At 37.4% G+C, this 21,550-nt stretch overlaps 1 protein-coding gene across 5 annotated transcripts in view; it reads right to left on the reverse strand.

The window, feature by feature from the left end:
- Positions 1-21,550, reverse strand: part of blnk (B cell linker) — a 42,851-nt gene that overhangs the window by 5,368 nt on the left and 15,933 nt on the right. For 3 of the 5 annotated variants that reach the window (XM_088917768.1, XM_088917766.1, XM_088917769.1), the window contains 16 exons: positions 12,398-12,463; positions 10,229-10,285; positions 8,489-8,535; positions 7,689-7,729; positions 5,586-5,733; positions 4,787-4,923; positions 4,212-4,287; positions 4,020-4,097; positions 3,763-3,788; positions 3,500-3,522; positions 3,256-3,330; positions 2,606-2,636; positions 2,371-2,416; positions 1,465-1,537; positions 1,326-1,353; positions 1,026-1,076 (listed from right to left, as the gene is read on the reverse strand). In XM_088917768.1, the coding sequence (XP_088773894.1) occupies positions 1,026-1,076; positions 1,326-1,353; positions 1,465-1,537; positions 2,371-2,416; positions 2,606-2,636; positions 3,256-3,330; positions 3,500-3,522; positions 3,763-3,788; positions 4,020-4,097; positions 4,212-4,287; positions 4,787-4,923; positions 5,586-5,733; positions 7,689-7,729; positions 8,489-8,535; positions 10,229-10,285; positions 12,398-12,463 (1,003 nt within the window). Of the gene's footprint in view, positions 1-1,025; positions 1,077-1,325; positions 1,354-1,464; positions 1,538-2,370; positions 2,417-2,605; positions 2,637-3,255; positions 3,331-3,499; positions 3,523-3,762; positions 3,789-4,019; positions 4,098-4,211; positions 4,288-4,786; positions 4,924-5,585; positions 5,734-7,688; positions 7,730-8,488; positions 8,536-10,228; positions 10,286-12,397; positions 12,464-16,932; positions 17,215-21,550 lie in introns of those variants that run through there. The other 2 variants (XM_088917767.1, XM_088917770.1) reach the window with 2 other exon arrangements.

Here is a 21,550-nt window from a genome sequence, read left to right on the forward strand (position 1 = left end):
AAAGCATATCTATACAGTTCTACACTTAAACACAATGGAGAATGGGCTTATTAAAAGAACATAAATCTTTACTTTGAACAAAATTAACTTTATCTGCATTTTGTTGCACATAGAAAATAGGTAATTTTAGTAGTCATGAAACGTCACAACATAAATATCACAAGTCTGCACAGCAACATTAGAAGCTCAAGCACAGGTGAGCACAGAGAATGATTTAACTACTTTGGATACTTTCTTTCATTATGCTTCCTCACAAGCCTATACAACACAACAGCAGTGCGCTTGTAGAATTAGTACAGGTGTCCCATTGTAGACAGGTACTGAGGTTGCAGTGAAAGAGGTCAAACCTGAGCCCTGTAGTCCACACCTCACCAGGCTGGGTCAGGGCTGCGTCTGTAGACGTGACTGGGATTGCCCATCTGCAGAGATGGGTAGGCCTGAGCTAGCCAAAGTATCCTCAGTATGCTGCAAAACCTCTTGGATCTGCTAGATGCCTGTACGCTTACAGTGCATGTCGATGAGACATGCACCACTCCTCTACTTTGTGCTAACTCTGTTTGTGAGGTACAGTGGAGCTTATAACCTGCCCAATAACCAATGGATATTTACATAAAGTTGTGTTGTAGTACAATCCTCCTTAACTTCGTGCACATTCCGAAGTTGCAGCTACAAGCTGGGATGATTAGGATTTGAAGATTCCAAATATAAAATGCAATTTTTTCCAAAATAAATTCAATGCATTTTCTTATGATCATACCTTATACGTCTTTTGCCTGTCTTTCCTAATCTTTTTTTCTTTAACGCAAATACAAAGACGTTCTTAAACTCTGTGCCGCACAGCAAGTCGGCTTGTTATTGGGTTCAGAACATATACACTAGCAAATGTTATAAGCGCTCTGCAGACGTCTTATGCAAATTACACAGAAACAAAAGTTAAAACTGGAAGCTGCTGAGAAATGCTATAGCTTATAGAAGAATGCAGCACACTTTCACTGTCAGCAGGCTGGGGCACTAGATTCCCTTACCCTCATCTCATCTGTATCTTTTCTAGGAAGAGATCCACTGGATTGATCTTCCTATTGTGAACAGCATGACAAGCATAAGAAAACTCAGCACTTTTCCACACAAGCTCACACCTGACTGCCTGCGTTGATTTGAAGTTGAAAGGAATACACAGATTCCTTTAAGTCATTATCACAATAAAAGCTCAGGTCTGAAAGGTGAATAAAGAATAAGGTGAAACCATATTCTTATTCCTTTTCCCTAGTAATTGTTCCATGAAAACAACTGAATCAGTAATGAACTCATGTGGTGAATGTACTTACAGGTTTTAATGGTGGAACTGGTTTCTTCCTGCAAAATAAAGAGAAAACATTAACATTCCACAAGACAGGAGTGATGTACTGTTATGTTTAGACTGCTGTTGCCTCACAGAACCATCAGCAGAATAACACTCTTACTTACCCTTCTCGTGGTAATGGTGCTGGGGTTTTCAGTGAGTGGAGGGTGCTGGGCTGTGACTTAAGGCTGCTTTCGCCTGTGAAAACATTATGCATTTTTGTCAGCTCATACGAGAAAAAGGTTTATTGCCTACAAAGTAATTCATTTCCACAACCTGAAGGGAATTAACTGACAATAGTGTGTGCCAGTACGTAACAATCTGAATAATAATAAAAACACCTACAGTAACATGCCCAGCAAATATGGATACATATTTTGGAGTGTTCTGGATGACCACCAGAGGGCACTGTTTATCCAGAGACTCATTCCACCAACTTGACCTCTTGAGCAGCAGTCTGCTCTTCTGACTTATGAGGGTGAGCACAGTAGATAGAGGTACTAATTTAAGGTTGAGGTACTGCAAGTGTAATTTGAAAATTGGAAACAAAAACGAGATTCCCCTTCATCTTTCAGATGAAAGCAGCCTAATTTACACAAGCCCTATCCATTCACAGATATCCGTTAATGTGAATGAAAGAACAACACTAAACATAACTTTTTTCAGTATTTCAGCAAGAGTGTGCTGTCCAGATGAGGGATTGCCCAACCAGGTCCCAGAGGAGGGCACTCCTGCTGCTTTTCATTCCAACTCATCTTTATTGCCTAACTGAAGTCTTAACTGAGCTAACAAGTTGTTTGATTGGAATATTTGCAATTTTTTTTTGTCTACAAAGTTTGGGGTTTTTAATTTACTTTAATTTTGAAACACAAAAAGGCAACACCAAACATGTTGAGTCAAAGTCAAACAGTTCAGTTTAAATCCTATAATCAAGTCAGTGATGGGTTCAATCATGTAACCGAGAGCTTGACTAGAACCTGCGGGCATGTGGATCTCCAGAACTAGATAAGTACAATTCAAGATATACGTACTGTTATCAGGATCACATACTTCATATTCATCTTCATCTACTGGTTCCTTAAAAAAAAAGGGACTGAATTTATTTCAAGACATAATTTGAAAAATGTTGGATACTACAGGAAATGTGGAACAGTCAAAGAGAAAATATTTTATGAGTTAATAATTTTTGTTTAAGGCTTTAGACTGACTATAAATGTTTTATACAGTATAAAAAACACAAACGTCTGTAATGAGCGCAGTACTTACAGAAGCAACAGGTAATTTCTTGACTGGGGGCCTAGGACAAGGAGAAAGCAATTATACACTAAAATCTGATATTCTTTACTATTTTAAGACTGAACCGTTTGGCATCAGTGTCCCAATAAACAGCTAATGAGAATATTCTGACTTAAAAAACAAAGAAACACTCTCTAGAGCCAGCAAGACTATTGTAATTAGAAACAAAATTAAAAAATAATTATTATTATATAGCACCTTTTAATACAGAGCATTCTCAAGGCAATTTACTTAAACTGTACAAAAAAAACAATATTGTATGCATAATATGTGATAAAACCCGATAATTTAAAATAGAAAATTAAAAAAAAGAATTAATTAATAGATTAATAATTAAAGGCCATGGAAACCAATGAAGCTTTAAGGCAAGATTTAAAAACCTCAACATACAGTAAGCTGCATTTTTAATATGGTTGGGAAGGAAGAGCATTCCCAAGACGATGGGCTGCTGCTGAAAAAGCTCGGTGCCCTAACATACGACGAGAACTCCTTGGAATGTTTAGCAGTCTAGAACCAGCCGAGCAAAGTGAGACTCCTGACTCAGCGTGACCCTCAGGTGTGTGCAGTGATAACAACACTGCATCTAGAACAAACAGCCCTTCGCCGCTGCGATCTGGTACCTGGGACTGATGGGGAGAGGGGCGTCTCGTCCAGCAGAACGGGGCTGTGCCTTCGGAGGTGTGGGAGCATTTACCCTTTTAAAACACGGAACAGCCATTATAGTGGAATTTCCAAAATCAACACTTTTCCCATGTTAATGTTCAACGTAGAGATTTGATATTCACAGAGGAGGGAGGCACCACGTAAAACATACAGTTGCTACTTTCCTGCAGGTGCAATAACAATACTTGATCGTTTACTAACCTGCTGAATGCAGAAGGTGTTTCCTTTAAACAAAGAAAAACAAAATATTTTTAAACAACATGAAATACGTTTAATTACTATAATGATAATGTGTGCAATGAAAAACTGGAAATATTATTCTTAAAACTGCTTAGAAAAGAAAATATCTTAGTAATTACTTACTGATCTAATACATAATACTTATAATTTATTATGATTTTTTAAAGACACGTCTGACTAAAACCTTATAATAATTTACTTTTTTAGTTCTTATAGGAACTCACCTCCAGGTCTGGCACTTCGTACAACTCTGCAACAAAACAATTCAGATGCTAATTAAAAGAAAACACCTGAGACTCTCTAATTTATAAACTGCCATTATGCATGAGAGAAAAGTAATGAAAACGTCTAGACAAAAACATGCACTAATAGTTACTTTCAGCACTTGCTAAACCCCACCAATGCTAATATTACTGTACCACCTAGTCAAGAGTACATTCGCGGCTGCTTCTAAAGAGAGCAGGACACATAGCTGGGTTACCAGTGGGCTCGTGAGTTCCTCCAGGAGGCGGAGAGCGCTTTATTGTCGGTTTTGTATCTCTGTTAACGGCAGGAGGCTCTGCAGAAACAAAACAAGGAACACTTCAGTGAGTATTATTGCTTAGACACATTTTTCTCTGTGTTTAAAAAAGGCTGGAATAAGGACCTGCAAGGCCCTTAGTTTTAATCTTACCTTGTACAGAACTCTTTTCAGAGGGCTCGATATAATTGTCATCTTCTCCGTCTTCTTTTGGGCAAATGTAATCAGCCTAAAAGCACAAATGGCAATTAAAAGTGGAACAGAAGGCCAGCTTTCGGCCCCTGGGTGTAGGAATTAATATAGCAAAGGGAAAGGGACAAACAGATGGCCTAGGCATAGAAGCAGATATGGAGATAATCATAGCCTAAACATAGTCTAAAAATGTTACAACAGCAAGGGGGGCACAGCGGCGCAATGGTTAGCACTGCTGGGACCCTGGGTTCAACTCCCAGACGTCGTTCTGCACGGAGTGTGTATGTTCTCCCCATGTTTGTGTCTGCTTGCCTCCCACACTCCAAAAGACATACAGTACAGGTAGATTGGGAAAAAACTAGCTCAGATGTGAGTGTGTGCGTTTGTGTCTGTGTCCAGGATGTGTCCTGCCTTCCTCCACTGCTCGCCCCCAGAGCAGATACAGTAGGCTCTGGCGTGTCCCGCAGCCCCGTCCTGGATATAGCGGTTAGATAATGGATGGATGTTACAACAGCCGGTGAAGTCAGGTACATTACATCATCCTGCTCTGCCTTCTGTGGCTTCACAAGTAACTGTGGTTTGGGTGGTTTCTGAGGAGAGACTTGCTGTTGGGCTCTGGGCATGGAGGGCACAGGCTTCCTTGGAGGGAGTCTTGAACTTTCTGTTCTTTTGTCTGAGTAAAAAAAGTAAATTAGGTATGAAAACCCACCAACAGGATGTTATTTGCGTACGCAGCTGGTTACTCAGCCCCTTATTTCATGGGCTAGTAAACACAAGCACACAGCCAGACAGATTAGAAACTCAGAATTGTTCTGCTAATTGCTATTGCTTTGGCAGCACTGTCATTCACTGCTCATGCCTGTTACATTCTCTGAGTTTGAATTACCACTTTAAAAGTAATGGTGGCTTCCTTACCGTAAATAGTTTTTAGGTGCTGCAACCACAATATCAAACATGCAAACATAAAAAAGATATTCTTAAACACCCTTCCCTCATCAACGATCAAAATTCCAAACCTCTGTTTTTGCTCAATGTTACTTTTTTGGGGGATGTTTTATGCTGGTTTTGTATATGACAAATTGCATTTTATGAGGCATAAAAGGGATAATTAGGAGGCTCCATTTGTGTGCTGTTTATGTTATTAAAACAGTAATTAGCAGCAACTCAGTTTTTATTGTATCCCAAATTAGTGAAAAGCTTTTTATTTTATTAAGTATAATGATGTTAAATTAGAAAGGGAAGTAAACTTATTACACTGCAAGGCCATGAATGAAGATAGACCTATGGATACAACCTTCCCATTTCTAACCTATTTATATAGATGAATTACTATACCTGCATAGTCTCCCTTAGACAGAGATGAAACAGAGCTGATGTTCCTTTTCTCCTTTTCACAAGGGGGAGGTTCGTAGCTGTCATCATTGTCCTCCAAGGGAACTTCATAGGTTTCCGAGTGGTCATCGGGATTTTCATAATCACTGTCCTGCCAATTAGGAAAAGGGAGGCACTGCTGCTTTTTTATGAAGATGATTGTTCGTTCTCATATGCATACGGCACTTGACTCTAATCCCTTATTGACACTCTCACCATGGGACACAACAGGGGCCTTCTTCCACATTTTGGGAATGTCCAAATGTGGAATAAAGATTGGAAACTGGATTCCTCTTCTTTGTCCACTATTCCCAAAGAAGGATTTTCTTTGCTCTCCTCTAGCAGTCCAGCTAAATTCCAACCTCAAGTTAAACCTCCCTAGCCTGCAGACACGGATATGGTTACCTAGGGGCACAGCAGCTCACAGGATGTTGGATCTGCTCTGGGAGCTTTCACATTCCTTTCCTGACTTCAGTGGATATTGTCCTGTCTTGATATTACTTCTATGGTGCTGCTCAGATCCATGGATAATGGTTGGAATGTGTCTGCTGTGGTTTATTATTGTAGGGCTGCATTATGTCCTTTGGTAGAATCTCAGAGAGGGTTTCTGTGCATTACGAAGCTGAGAGTGGAGGAAAAGGTCTATGGTTTGGTTCCAGTATTCAATTTTTAAAAAAATTTACATGTGTTCACAATAAATACATGTTGATCAGTACAATTATGCAAAGATATCAAGAAAAAGAAAATGTTAACTTCTAAGTGCAAGCACTAGATGTGCAGCTCATCTTTACCTACTATGTTCTTTCTTTTGTGTGTCACACAAGAAGTACTTCTGGTAAGACCAACACGATTGCAAGACTTATCTCACAAAATAAACACAAAAAACAACAAGATAATTTCTGTAAAATGAAATTGGATGTAATCAATTTTGGTATTTTATCCTAGTCAAACAATGATTATATGTTTAGAGTCATTATGTTATGATGTGATGTTCAAATGATAAATTACATTACAGAAAATTGATTCTATCATGTTACTAATTGCAATACAGTAATCTTGTATTTGAAAAATGTGTTTTCATAATAAATTCCACAAAGAGACCAATATGTGAGTTTTTGTTTTAGATATTTTAAAAATAGACCTGTTCACTATAATCAGCTGTAGTATTTGAAATAACTTACATTTAATAGGATAATCACGCTCGCTTTGTGACCAGTTATTCTTATCCTTATTTTACCATAGAATACTGTTTCTTTGCTTACTTACAAGAGTTAATTGGAGGCTTTGGGTTATTCAATGTTAATTTTTATGGATAATTGACAACAGTTCTCTCACTGCAATAGTGCAGTATGTAAACTGGAATTTTACAGTGAACTGAAAGAATAACAAGAGGGTGCTCCTTTGTATAAAGACATATATACTGTACATGGATGAGATTAATTTAAAATAAATTACAAAATTAAGATGTAAAACTAAATAAAGAGGTAAAACTGCTATTGAGTTAATGTCGGTTAGGTCTCAGTTAATGATCCTAATTAATTAGTCCTGATATGATCAAATTGAACAATTAATCAAAACCAAAGAATCCATTTAACAGCTAAGTACTCAACTTCAATGATCTATGCACTTTCAATATAAAAAAGCCATTTTCTAACATCCTGTGTTCTTCAGAGATAAAAATAAATGTAAGAATTCTGAATTCCAGACTGAAGGACAGGCGTCCTGGTCCTGGAGGGGCCTGTACGCTTACAACAGAAGTGCCTGAAGGGCTAGAACATGCTTTTAAAATGCTCCTCAACAGGAATGAAAATCCCCAGACCCTCCAGGACTGGGACTAGCTATCCCTGTTGTAAGAAACAACAAAAAATAAAATAAAGAACATAGAGTTGTAATACACTTGATTCTGTCAAAAAATATTACAATGCCATTTGATGTTCAAATTAACAAAACAAAACAAAACACACAAATAAGAAGGACATCTAATCTCTTCTGTAGAGAAGCCCGAAACAAAATCATTTTTGCATGAATGAGCAATTTTTTTCAGCTAATCAGATGTCATCAACTTACAAATTCCGTTTCTGACCATTGTTCATCCTCATCATCTTCATCTGTGAAAGAGACAAAAAGGGTGCATTTAATGACTAAAACACTAAAATAAAAATTAATATTATTGTCACTGCTTGGAACTTTATCAAGTACACACAGAATACACACTGGTAAAGGACCGAGCCATGAGATGTATTTCTCTGTGAAGTCACACATAACACAGTATTTGTAGTATAGAATACTCAGAGAAAATGTCTGAGAATTTTGCATATGCTTATTTAAACACTGAACAAACTGGCTCATAGCAGATTCTTCAGGACAGGTCTATTTTATTCATCATCATGTAACCTACAAAGAATGCTGTGCAAGAAAGAGAGAAGGGGGACTCTTATTAGCTGTAATGTGAATTATTTTATGCTTATTGTGAACACAGGCAGGCAATATGTCTAATTTGCCCTGAAAATAATTAAAGGGCTTTATTCTCAATCACGATATGTTGTCCAAGTATAGAGGGACATGACTTGAAAACTGTTACCATGAAATTCTTCTCAATCAGTGTGTGTTGTCATTTATACAATATGTGACCAACATATTAATTGGGCACTGACTATACAACACTCCCCTCATAAAAAATACAGTCAAATGATGCATTAAAGCTGCTTGAGCTAATTCCAACAGTAATTTTTTAGTTGATTATGAATTAATTTAACTACCATAACTTTCACCACAAGTGAGTATTGAATACCGGCTGATTTTAATAGGAATACTTCAATTTCAATTTTTGAAGAACTGTACAAAGAACCCACAGAACCACATCTCACCTGGATAGTCTCTTCTGGGCACTCTTGGCGGTGGTTTGTTGGTTATCCTACAACAGGTAGTGAATGAAAAACAAGGACATTCTCTGAGAAACAACAGCAACACACATTAGTAGGTTAGAAAGCAGAAGCCTGACAGGGAAAGCAAATCCATTCCAGAAGGACGAATGGGTTCTGGTACTGTAGGATTAATAAAGACAATACAAAATATCTGAAAATTAAACTTAATATTTGTTAGTGCATTCAAGAGAAGCAAACCTATATTCAATGTTAGTGAAACAGATACTAAACACTTATGTAACACATGTATGTTAATTCGACACATGCGACTCTAATAAAAAAAAAACATTATTCATTTCCACTGCACACATCTATGAAAAGATGTGACACTCAACTTGTAAATAATACCCATCTAATTGGATACTGATGCATGTTTCTTCTGTAAACATTTGCTAAATATTTGTAAATGAGGCTAACAATTATCTTAAGAAGCTATGTGCAAGACCAAAAGTCTTTCCAGGTACTGTATATACAAATTCATAGAGCTACAGTATGTGCAGAGTGTATATGATTAGGTATACAGTATACACAATACTAAGACTTTCATCAAACCATTATTAAGTTAAACAAATCCTTATTTTGTAGCACCAAAGCTTCATACAGCAAGGCTTATGTTTCTGTACTGTGTTGAAGATAGACTTGAGGTCAAAGGTAGGTGAATGTTTTTTTAAGCACAACTAAACACTAAGTTTGAAACATTTTCATTTTCTCTTAAAACCTGCTAATTCTGAGTCACAAGTGTTTGCATAATGTGTATGCTAAATACATATGGTAGTTTAAACACTATTTCGAAATAACTGTGAGTACCCTTTAACAATGTTCAAACCTAATTCAGCAGTCTGGCTCCTATCTACCTAGATGGAACTTGCAAATCCAAACCTGTGCCAACTGTCACGACTGATCTCAGTTAAAAACAGCTGTTCAGTATCTTTACAACCTTGGAAGTACAGAGGAAGTAACTGTGTGAGGTAAGTCACTTCCACACTAGAACTCAAATTGATCACATGCTACCACCAAAAATAATGCAAAGGCTGTTTTGCGTAGTTCACCTATTATCATTAATATCACTTATTATTATCATTATCATACACTTATTGATTATGAATAATTAGGCTATACTGTTATGTTTAATTAATGTATTTTTAAAATGTGTTTGCCCCAGATAAAGGTGTCTGTCAAATGATGGTCAAAATCGATATTTGTGTTGGCTTTTCAACCAACGAATTGTCTTACATCGAAGAATGTTTGAAGCAGTCACATATTTACACTGTGTTCAGTATTAGTACTAGAAATTATGAGCACCTAACATTTTCAAATTCACAATATCACCAACAAGACGTTGCTTGCATTTAAACACATTTAACCCCAAGTCTGGTTAAAAAGCTTAAGTTCAAAGATCGTTTATTTACAAGGCCATAGAAAATGAGTACATTTGTTCAGAATGTTCATCATTCTCTTACAGGACTTCACTACAATTCCCGTATCATGTACTCTTCACACTGTAGTCGTTCAGGATCACTGGCTTGGGTGTTAGAAAGCAGATGAGCCTATAACTACACAGATCTAAGACATGGCACTCAGACAGCACGGATGCAGCACAGCATCTTTCAATAATGCTACTGTGACAGGATTATTGCTCAGCGACACAAAGGACAATGACATTTGTGCATCACAGTTTCATACCGGTCCCAAGTGTTTTTTCCAGTTTTGCGTATAAAAGCCACTTGCTCATTTTGAAACCTGCATAGTTAATAGAAGGGAGAATAAAGTTGAGTGTACAGAACGTATAACTAAAGTAAGCAATAAAGTCAAAAGGTTCATTTCAGCAATGCATACTGTACCTGGATGTCTCAATATGGCACCAAAGAGGCATTTTGTTGTCCACTATTAAACAGATGGAAACTTCCTAAATTTGATGTTAAGAGAATTACCAATTACACAACTAAGGTGTTTTCTCTCCTACTGTAAGTCATCTAGATAGCAGTATTGAAGCCTAGCTGTCTATTGTTGTTATTACTCCACAGTGTCTTTGTAACACTGTACAACAGGGAGGTGTATTAATGTCCTGAACTAGCCCATTACTGTGATGGCTGTGTGTTTGGTCATTGTGCCCTCGTATATTTGAGGCGATTACAGTTTTGTTTTTGTTAAAAAATATGCGTTAACCTTCTAACTATTTCATAATGTATCTTGTTATTGCAACATGTTACGAACAAAAACCCAGTAATAGTAGAAATAATTTGTAGCTGAACTGTTAGGTATGCAAATTATCTTGAGATCCACCTCCGAGGATCCCGAAGTGCTTTATTCGTGGAAGTGGACACACTTCTTCCACCACTGACATCCTGCTCCCACGCTGGGAAGTGAGCAACAGTCATTATCTGCCTGCTGTCTTACTACACAGCAGCTCAGGGGGGGAAGTGAAAAACTACCCCACCACACTTGAATCAAGCAGAACCTTAGGAAAGAACTGAATTCAGCCAGGAAACAGGTCTTAACATCCCTACTCTTTTGAAAAGAAAAAAAAATTGACCAAAAAAACTCAGAATCTGAATTAGAAATGCATATTGGTTAGACCATGGCAGGGTATTAAGAAAAAAAACAATATTACAAAATGTGGAATGGTACGTGACATTTCTGAATGTGGTTCTCTTTCAAAAGGAGAAGAAAGCTAGCAAAAGAAGAAACATTTTTCTTCATCTGGTTTCAGTTTGCTTAAAATGGAACTGTTTGTTAATTTGGTAAAAATAAGGGAAATTCATAATTTTTTCTCAAATTTTCCACAAATATAAGAGCATTTGCCTAAAAACATGATTAAAATTCAAATCACATTGTTTAGTCATGCCCTTATTTACCCAGTGAAGGTTTATAAAAACAATAAGGAGTTGATTTTAAATGGATCTGATGGTAAAATTGTACAGTGGACTATTAAGACCTCATGCTGAATATAGTATACTGTATTCAGTTATGGTTAACATGATGAACAAAACACACATTACTACTTAGGAACCTGTCCAGAGACATGCAAACAGGTCCCTTCAGTAGTTCAAAGGAAGATCCTATGCCAATAGGCCAAAAGAGATGACTATGAGGGAACCTGATTAAAGTGTTCAAAATCCTCAAAGGCAAAAGGCAGAGACAGTGTCAACTAAGTGGATTTCAGAATCAACAGAGAAATGGTTTAGGACCAATGGACAAGGGGGAACTAAGGGCCAGTGCTATAAAATTAGGAAACACTGTGTTGTAGAAGTCAGGAACAAATTAATGAGTCATGCTGTTGAAGCTGGTACCATGGCATCTTCTTTCAAGAAGCAGGAAGAAATCCTCACATCAGTGAACTACTAGCTGCCTTACCTTTGCACATTTTCTTATGTTGAAAATATGAAAAACTATTAATGCTTAGCTACTGTATATTTTCACACGAGGTCTACAAAATTACTTTTTATAAAGTAATACATATTTATTTAATCATCATCTTGTAAAATTTCTTTTAAAAGAAGTTTTAAAAGTTCCTTTTCATTATTGTAATTTTTGTTCTTTTTATTTGTTAAAATAAATACAAAAAAATGCTTTCTAATGGTTTATGTTAGAATTTAGTATATGTTTTAACATAAGAAATAAACTATTGTTTATACTTTGTCACAAATAAAATCCATTCAAAAAAGGCTGATGTATGCTTCTTTATCATCATGAAACTATTTTTTTAAGTTCAAGTTAATCATAATGTAAGAATGGCAAAGGTTCCGTGATGGCAATTTACAGTATAAGAAAAGTAAAACTTGTTTGTATCAGTTTAAAAAACTGTTTAAATATTACATTCAACCTTGAGAACACTGAATTCTGAAAACTCACTTCTTGAACTTGTTCATAATGCCACCATCATTCTTCTTTATATCCTGCACCATCTTTTGTAGCTGCCTATAAAAAAAAAACATTACATTTATTTTTTAAATGTACAATATACAGTACAGTGGATCACCATAACCTTTCCAGAACAGATTTTATTGTGTCATGTGCCTTTTTTAGCATACACACAACAGTTTTTATCATGGGCATGCTTTACCTTTTCAATTCCTTACCTGCAGCCCACCAGTATGTCTGGGTTCTATTTTAAGCAGCACCACTAAAGAGCTGGGAACTTGGTAAATTGGTTCAATTAAGCCAATGGCAAACTGAGTTAGGTCATTAAGAATGGAACTGGAATGAAACCTGCTGAAACACTGTGTCTGAATGAGCAAAATGGGAGTCCACTGTTCTTCAGGAATAAGAAATGTTGTATGTAAATACAAAATATTAGAAATGGATTACAGAGTCTTTAACACTGTAAGTTTTATTATTTATACACTCTCCGTGGGTTATAAAGACAAGATGTGAATTATGAACAAACGTTCTAAAGACATACTTGGGTTAGTCCACTGCCAACATTGCTTCTAATTACAGTCAGAGGCAAACACTTCTAGTGGCTTACTGAGACATGTCATTACATCGAAACAGCTCCCCATTAACCACTCCTTCTCTTTTCAATTTAGTAGAAAACACCATATTCTTTTCTTCTGGTGCACTTTTGCTTGTGCTGTTGAATGGGAAATACCACTTATAGAAAGCAATAAATTACTGCTTTCAGGGTTGTACTGAAGGTGCTTTCTTTATCAAGTACTGTAGATAAATTGGGTGAAAAGCAATGTCAGGTACTTTACTCAGAATAACAGATACTGTACGTGTGCACAAAGAATGTATTTGATAAGAAGAGTGTAGAATTTTACATGGCAGCCTACACGATTAGCTGTGTAAAAAACTGAAGTGATCTCATGAATATCACTGCTCAGAACTCACAGACTGTAACACGTGCTGTTGGCATACAGACAGGTCATGGTGATCAGATAGATAGATAATACTTTATTAATCCGGTAGGGAAATTGATGTGTTACAGCAGTCCAGCCCAAGACAAGCAAAACAGACATCAGAATAGTTATAAAACAAAAGATAAACAAAATCAATAAATAATAAATTAATACATAGGTGTGTGCAAAATGTGCTGATCATAGTCGCTGTAAAAACAATAAAATATGTGCAAAATGTGCATAGGTTTATACAGACTGATTGTCCAAAAAGTACAATGGAGTAAACATGCTGTCCATAGAGGAGCAAATGAAGGGCTAACAGTCCTAGCCTAGGGCAGCGTTATACACCCTGACAGCCGCCGGGAGGAAAGACCTGCGGAAAAGTTCCCTTGAACACCGTAGCTGGAGCAGTCTATTGCTAAATGTGCTCCGCTGCCCAGTAACAGTCCCATGAAGCGGATGAGAGGTGTTGTTCATGATGGCTGTGAGCTTGTTCAGCATTCTCCTCTCAGCCACCACCTCCATGGGGTCAAGGCTCATCCCCAGCACAGTGCCAGCCTTCTTGATGAGTTTATTGAGCCTATTTGCATCTTTTGTCATGATGCTGCTGCCCCAGCACACCACACCGTAGAAGATGGTTAAGATGACACCACTCCACAAAATTGGTAATCAAGCGCCTATATTCCTCCTCCCTCCCCTCTCTAATACACCCCACAATTGCAGAGTCATCCGAAAACTTCTGCAGATGACATGTCTCAGAGTTGTACCTGAAGTCAGAGGTGTAAAAGGTGAACAGGAATGGAGCAAGGGATTGGAATCAGAGATTGGAGCCTTTACCATCAGGTGACATGATTTCTTTTATTGCTGATGAAGCCCTGTCCAGGTGTCTGATCATGGAGAACAATGTGATTGCAAACAGGCACAACAATATCTTAAACCCTCTTTCAGTTCATACATTTACAAAAATAAGCTGCCGCATTGGCAAAATCCTCAAAGCCTGGTAATGCGATTACCATGGCCTCCTTCAGTATTTTTGCTTTAAACTGCTTCTAACTACACTTTTCAGACCATACTAGTATACATAGACGACTGAAGCACTACTCAACACCTTGCTGGGTTTCTGATATTCTTTTATGCAACGTGGACTGGCTGAACAGGTTTTCTGTTGAGACAAACATCTTCTCACATAAAAGGATAGGTTGCAAATTGATTGAACAATAGTGAGTGCACCGACCCAGTGATTATGAATTCTCTCTGCTTTGTGCTGGCTAAACCTCCCTGATATTTATTTCAGTGCCCAACAGTATTTGCATTTTATAAGATATGAACAAGGGAGACCTTCTTCTTGGTTTGTCAATATGCAGTACTGTACTGGACAGAGACAACACTTCTTAATAACTGTGCAACAATAATAATAAACTGTTATAATAACACTATGAAGATAGTACCCTTAACCAAGCAACTAAACACTGGTGTAATTTTCCTCTGACCTGAAATTGCTTATCGGCGCACAACATATTCAAAAGAGCTGAGCAGCGCAAACATACTAAATACCGAAAGAATTCCTTCTAAAATGACATACAATTTATCAAAGCTAATTGTATGTTCGGTCGCCGTGAAGCAACATAACACATTATGCGGCCTGTTTCTATGTTGTAATATGATGATGCAACACTTCTTGGGTTTGTACTGTCATCTGACTTCCTTGGACAATTCAAAAGTGAGACTCTTTTAACACATAATTTCTGGGAGCAAAGTTGTTTCCCGGTATGTATCTTATTGGTTAAAATAATACTCATTGTACTCAGTGCAGAAATTAATTTTAATAAACCGGCTCATTTATACCATGTACTGCAATTTCAATTATTTACTAAAAAGTGTATAATGTAAGATAACACTACATTTCTACAATCTACAGTTACTGGATATATCTTTGATACAGTGTATCTCTATAGTACAGAGCTAGATTTTCAGAAATACGATGTAAAAGTTAAAATAATGCCTTGAGCGTCTAAGATTCAGTGAAATCCCCCCTTATCCTCACCACGCTTTAAAACAGTGGGTTTGAGTCCCACGTGAGACACTGCTGTTGCACCCTTGAGAAGGGTACTTTTACCAGATTTTTTCCAGTAAGAATACACAGCTGTCTAGATAGATGAGCGAAAATGTAAATCGCTTTGAATAGAAGCGCCAGCATACTAGATCACTAGTTAGTGCATTCTTGATATTGTTAGAGGAAGTAAAATTAACACTAGCCATTTAATAAAAATTAAGCAGCGCATCTTTCTATCATAGAGGAACAGCCAAAAAAGCAACATCTGTACACAATGTTAAAAACCACAGTATGACAAATTATTTTACACATTAACGCCGCAATTAAACGCAACAACATAAGGCACATCCAAATACGTATTAAAATCAATGACATGAACTATCCGAAAAGTATAGATAAGAAGATGCACAGATTTTTGTGCACACAAAGAAATTTAAATAACGAGTCAGTCGCATTTATTTTTAACAAAAAACAATAATCAAGTATAGTTCCTAGGTTTTATTTAACATCCAATAATACAAGTAAAGGAAAAACAGTTTCCAAAAGAGAAAATGAAGAAAAAGGACTAGGAAACGTTTGCTGTCAGAGTCACCTACAAATTTAGGATTTTTACATACATCAGCTGTGCTTTATTCGTCGCTATTTTTCCATGTACTTGATGGAGTTTAAGTAGTATTGCATTTTTATTTTATAAACATTTAAAAGAGGGAGTAGCATAGGCCAATTTAGTTCTGTGGATGTGATATCTACCCATTACTAATAACGAATGAATTATAAATACATATTTTTCAATATTACATATTGCAAAATATGACATAACATCAGACTTCTTAAATCCAACATTCTCACTGAACTACTTGAAAGTCTACCCAAAACAATTTTGTACACCTACATGTAACAAATAAATGTGTCAGAGTTTCTTTTCCAGTCCAATTCCTGGTCTATGTAACGTCGACAGTTCGTATGTTCCCGTGTTACTAGGTCAGCCACACTCAGATTAAACCTGATATGAGCAAGATTGTTTATATTTAGAAGTGTTCCAGCTGATGATAATTACTTACGAATCAATTCAATTTGTCGTGTCGGTCTGAAAATATAAGCACGCGTAGTCGTACGGAGAAGGCAGACGCTTTTAATTCTTGAAATCGCTATACTGTATATAATTAAGATGCAGGATTATTTGAGAATATTTTCTTTGTAATTTGAATAATCATGTGATTAAATGTAATGAACACTGTGTAAAGCCATTTTAAAATGATTTGTGAAACGTTTCTCTTTACCTGCCACGCACTAGCCATCATAAAACAAATTGCAGACATTTATACAGGAAACATCTGTTGCTTTAAGAACCGCAACGGATTCTTCACATCAGTACAATATCAAAATATACAGAAAATGATGAGATGTTAAAAACGCGAGAAGAATAACATACGTTCTAATATTTTAAGAATTATTAAATAAATTAATTATGCGAAAGGTAAACGCGTCCTCACCTTAACTTCTCTCCAGCAGGAGCAGTGATTTTGGTTAATCTTTCCATCTTGTGTACCCAGAGTCAGTCTACATTCCTGATAAACTCTTCTCCTCATGAGTTTTTTTGGGCGATCGTGCCTGTAGGTGGCTAAGAACCGTGGCCGCTGATGAGATTGTTCCACGTGTGGGTCGTGAACTCCTTGAACTTCAGACGTCAGGTGTTTATCAATAGAGTTAAACGATCAACCGTTTATTGGACAAAAACCGTATGCGTTTCTGTGTGCACCGCGCTTTCCAGCGAAGTGAAGTCAAAATCTTAAAAGTCTGACAGGGCGATATTTGCGCAACCTCAGATTCCTTGTGACGGTTATGGCATAAAAGCTCGAACTTTCGTTTCCTATTTTTATACGGGATTTTCAAAGAAACCTTCTAAGGATTTTTGTTTTCCTTATGTACTGTACCGTTGGATATTTTTTTACACGGCAGAATACCATTGTAATTAGGTCAAACGAAAGCACGCCACATGCGCAGTTGCTTTTGGGGTTTAGAAGAAGTAAAACATTTTTCAACGTGTAAAGAGGTCAGTGTAATTTGGTATCAGAGTAGCTTTAAATGAATATATTTTTATTGTTGTTACTGTTAACAGCTGGACTGAAGTACCCAACGTCTGGATAATGGAATGCAGGGTTTTATTTCTAATGGCATCCAAAAAGTTACTGCAGCTTGGATCCTGAAGAGCAATAGTTCTACAGCTTTAATCAATAATAATTAAGAAAATTGCTGGTCCAATAAATAAATACCAGCTGAAGTAAAAACAAAAAGGCAATATAGTACTTTGTATGGTACTCAAGAACAAGATGTCTGATTCCCGTGCTTGCGCATCGAAAAGCATTTCTCTCAAACTGAAATTATACCGCAAGAAAACAACGTGCATGTTTCAGCTGCCAGTGCAGACAGTAAGGTACAGTAATATACTACAGCTAATATACTAGTAGCCAAGACTGCATTAATGCTCTTGATGATGTTTTTACATATTTTATTTATATATATTAAAAATCTAGTTTCCCTGCTCTACAGTAATTCAAGAGAAAGAAGCTATCACTGTTTTACTTCCAATTCAATCACCTTTTGTATTTCTGTCTTAAATGCCAATTTTATTCCGATGATAGACACATCCATGGTCTAGACTACAGTGAATCATCTCTCAAAGTAACCCATTTGTCCTCATGTTGGCATACACTTGGTAAAGCTGAACCAGACTAGCTCTTCTTAACATACTGTATACACCTGCTTGGGTGAAGAAAAAGGAAATAAACCCAATTGCTATTTAAAACCACCTGCATATACGGAAAAAAGGACAGTTCTCCTTTTTACTTTCCAAAAGCAGAAAGTACTTAAGAGCAGCAGTTTATCCCCTAATCAGATTCACTAAACCAACATCTACAATGAAATATTGTGGTATAATTCCTTTTGCAGAGGTGGTACAGTGATTTTCAGAAAATTTTCTTTCCTAAACTAGTGATGAGACAATCCTGTCATTTTCTGGCTCTGATTCTGCAATATACAGATCCACATGTCTAGTTCCATAGCCACTGAGATCAATCTGCACATTGTTGAGGCTAATAAGGAGACTGGGTCTTTCCTTTGGGGATAGAACCAAAGGGGACAGAGAGGTATAGCCAATGAACCCCGACACGGATGTCTTGGTTTTGTACAGTATGTCAGGGTGGGAGAAATGTGGTACAACCAGTACAAATATTGGGGGAACATGCAAACGTCACAGAGGGAAGAGACTCTGACTGGAATCCAAATCTTGCCTTCAGTAATAGGAATAATTGTGTATGCCACACAACACACACCAAGAGGACACTCGAAGGAGCTTCCACATCACTACTTGTAATCTTGTAAACTTGTAAATATTTATGCACCTATATTATATTAAGTATTAAGAATAGCATCTGAGGCCTTTTTAATGCTTCTCAGCACATAATCTGCTGTCCATTCAGTCATTGTTATTTTAGAAGGAGAACATTTTGATTTGCCCACATGTGGTGTCTTCTTGGTCATTCAAAAATAAGCTTTCATTTCGAGAAGGAAAAATATTCCTCAGCCCGATAAACATGTCTGAAGTAAGTCTGAATCTTTCACTGCTCGCTGTGAAAAAAACATGCTATGAATGCAAATGTGAAAGGGTTATTTCAACCAGACTGTGGTCTAACTAGGGAATAGGTGGGTCTGATTTTGTTTGAGCAATCACTCCCACACCAGTTTCCCACTATAATAACTGATTGATTCAATATCCGTGAATCTCTAGCTATGATAACTGAGCTAGTATAGTGAATAGGCCTCATAACTGACAGGGCATGAGTTCACATCCCTGCTGCACAAACTGGTGACACGATTGTGTCAAGAGTATTTTAAAAATGGGAATATCAAAAAGAACGGAAGGCCTGGCTTTTAAAAACATTGGGTGTGAACATTTTACGCTCCATCAGTAAGGGGAAAAAAAGTAAAAACAATCTATAATCTCAAGACAAAAATGTCTGTACCATTAGGTAATTCATTGTCTACAGTATATGAAAGTTCATGTTGTAAGATCTTAAACCTGCATATAGTGGTAAGACATGGAAGGTGTGTGTCTCTGGGTATCAGACACTCTCCAGCAGACAGCTGGTGTGAATGAGAAGAGTAATTGTGGGTTTGGTGTTTACAGCAGTTTAATGCCATGCTTGATCATGTTAAAAGTCCATAGTCTTTATGTGCATCTAGTCTGTGCATGTTATTGGGTCACATAGTGTGAACAACACTAACATATTTTAGAAGTATATAGATGGCAGTTTGAACTGAAATTTCACACTTCCACAAAGCCAACAAAAGTAAAAGCTGAAATTGTAAAAATGCACAAATAAGACATACTGTATATAAGCTGTATGCTGAGATTCCCTAAAATACAATAAATATTGTGTGTTCCAAAACTCATTCGTTGAATTTGTAATGGTATATATGATGTATATAAAAGTATACGCATATATTTAAAAACACATACTGTCTGATGGGTGGCATGGAGGCACAGCAGTTAGCATTGCTGCCTCGCAGGATTGTGGCCCCAGATTCAATTCCAGACCTGGAATGCTGTCTGTGTGGAGTCTAAATGTTAGCCCTTGTTCATGTGGGTTTCCTGCTCTGGTGTGCTCTGGTTTCCTCCCACAGTACAAAAAGATACTGGTAGATTAACTGGCTTCTGGGAAAAATGGCCCTGGTGTGAGTGTGTCTCTGTCTACCCTCTGAAGGACTGGCTTCCCTTCCAGGGTCTATCCTGCCATTGCTTATTGGGATGGGCTCCAGCTGCCTTCTAACCCTGGATTGGAAGAAGTGGTTACAAAATGGATGGATATTGCCTGATTATGCAGAGATGAAATGAAAATAGTTTTGATTGTCTGATGTGTTAATATTATGATGCTTCATTAACCTTTTGGTAGCAAATAGCAACAAAGGAAATCATTTGTGGGTGGCGAACGGGTGATGTGTTAAATTACAGTCCACACTGAAATTAAAATAAAATCACTTCAGAGTAGTTGACTACCAGCGCTGGCTATTCAACACAAACCCCGAAACAATCACAGTATGCGTCTTCCTGAAATAACATGAAGGAAAGAAAAAAACATCTTTTAGCATTTCTTATATATCCAACTTCTAAAATGAAACGCAAACACAGTTCACGATTTGCAGGTACTTTGCCATTGTCGTATTTTGTTGAACCCATCTGACTAGGGATCACCCATTGTTTCTTAATCTTGGTTCACCGCGATGACTCCTGTACTGCACTAGGAGAATGAAACAGGCCGTCATTTCCATCCAAGCTACCCTCCTACCAAGCCGTTCGTTTAGTGCACATCACCGACATCTCCGCAACCAGTAACGTCCAAAGATCCGAGGAGCTGCACCTCCCATTGCCTCCTACTGGAAAATCGGGAGACTGCTGGCTGGCTAATCCCTAGCGGTGCTCTGCAGGTAGTGCAGCTAGATCCGTGACCTAGAACCCAAGTCACTACCTCTGGATCATAGAGCTCATTTTACTTCTACAGCAAATCCTCTCGACAGATCAAAGTACTCGGGAATCCCTTTAAGGGAGAATTTTTTCATCAACCAGTCTACCTTGTAATATCGTGTGACCGAATATCCCTGCCGGGAATTCTGCCATAGTCGTTAGCAGTAGGTGCCATCTGGTGTTAGACACTGAGTCCCCATCACGTCTCAGAGCATAATCACACACAGCCCCCTACTCTCTTCATGAGATACCCCCATAACATTTCAATCTTGTTAATGCTAGAGGACCGGTGAGAACAGTCTTGTTCTTGTTTCTGGTATAATGAAAACTTAGCTTTGTCTGTATCAAGGTTAATATGAGTTTAATAACATTAATCACCAATAAATAATAAACTATTCACAGATAATAAGAAAGGAAGAACATAACAATGTTCTTCCAATGACAGAGGGCCATTCCCCCCCACCTAGTTTATTTTTTAGAACCTGACTGATAAGAGAATCTCATCCACCTGAGTCTTCACAGAAGCCAATGTGATGGCTGGATAGATAAACTTAGCTTTTTGGCAGTTCAGCAAGATGGCAGTGTTTGAT

Source organism: Atractosteus spatula, chromosome 5, assembly GCF_055471065.1.
Source record: "Atractosteus spatula isolate fAtrSpa1 chromosome 5, fAtrSpa1.hap1, whole genome shotgun sequence".
NCBI classification, from domain to species: domain Eukaryota; kingdom Metazoa; phylum Chordata; class Actinopteri; order Semionotiformes; family Lepisosteidae; genus Atractosteus; species Atractosteus spatula.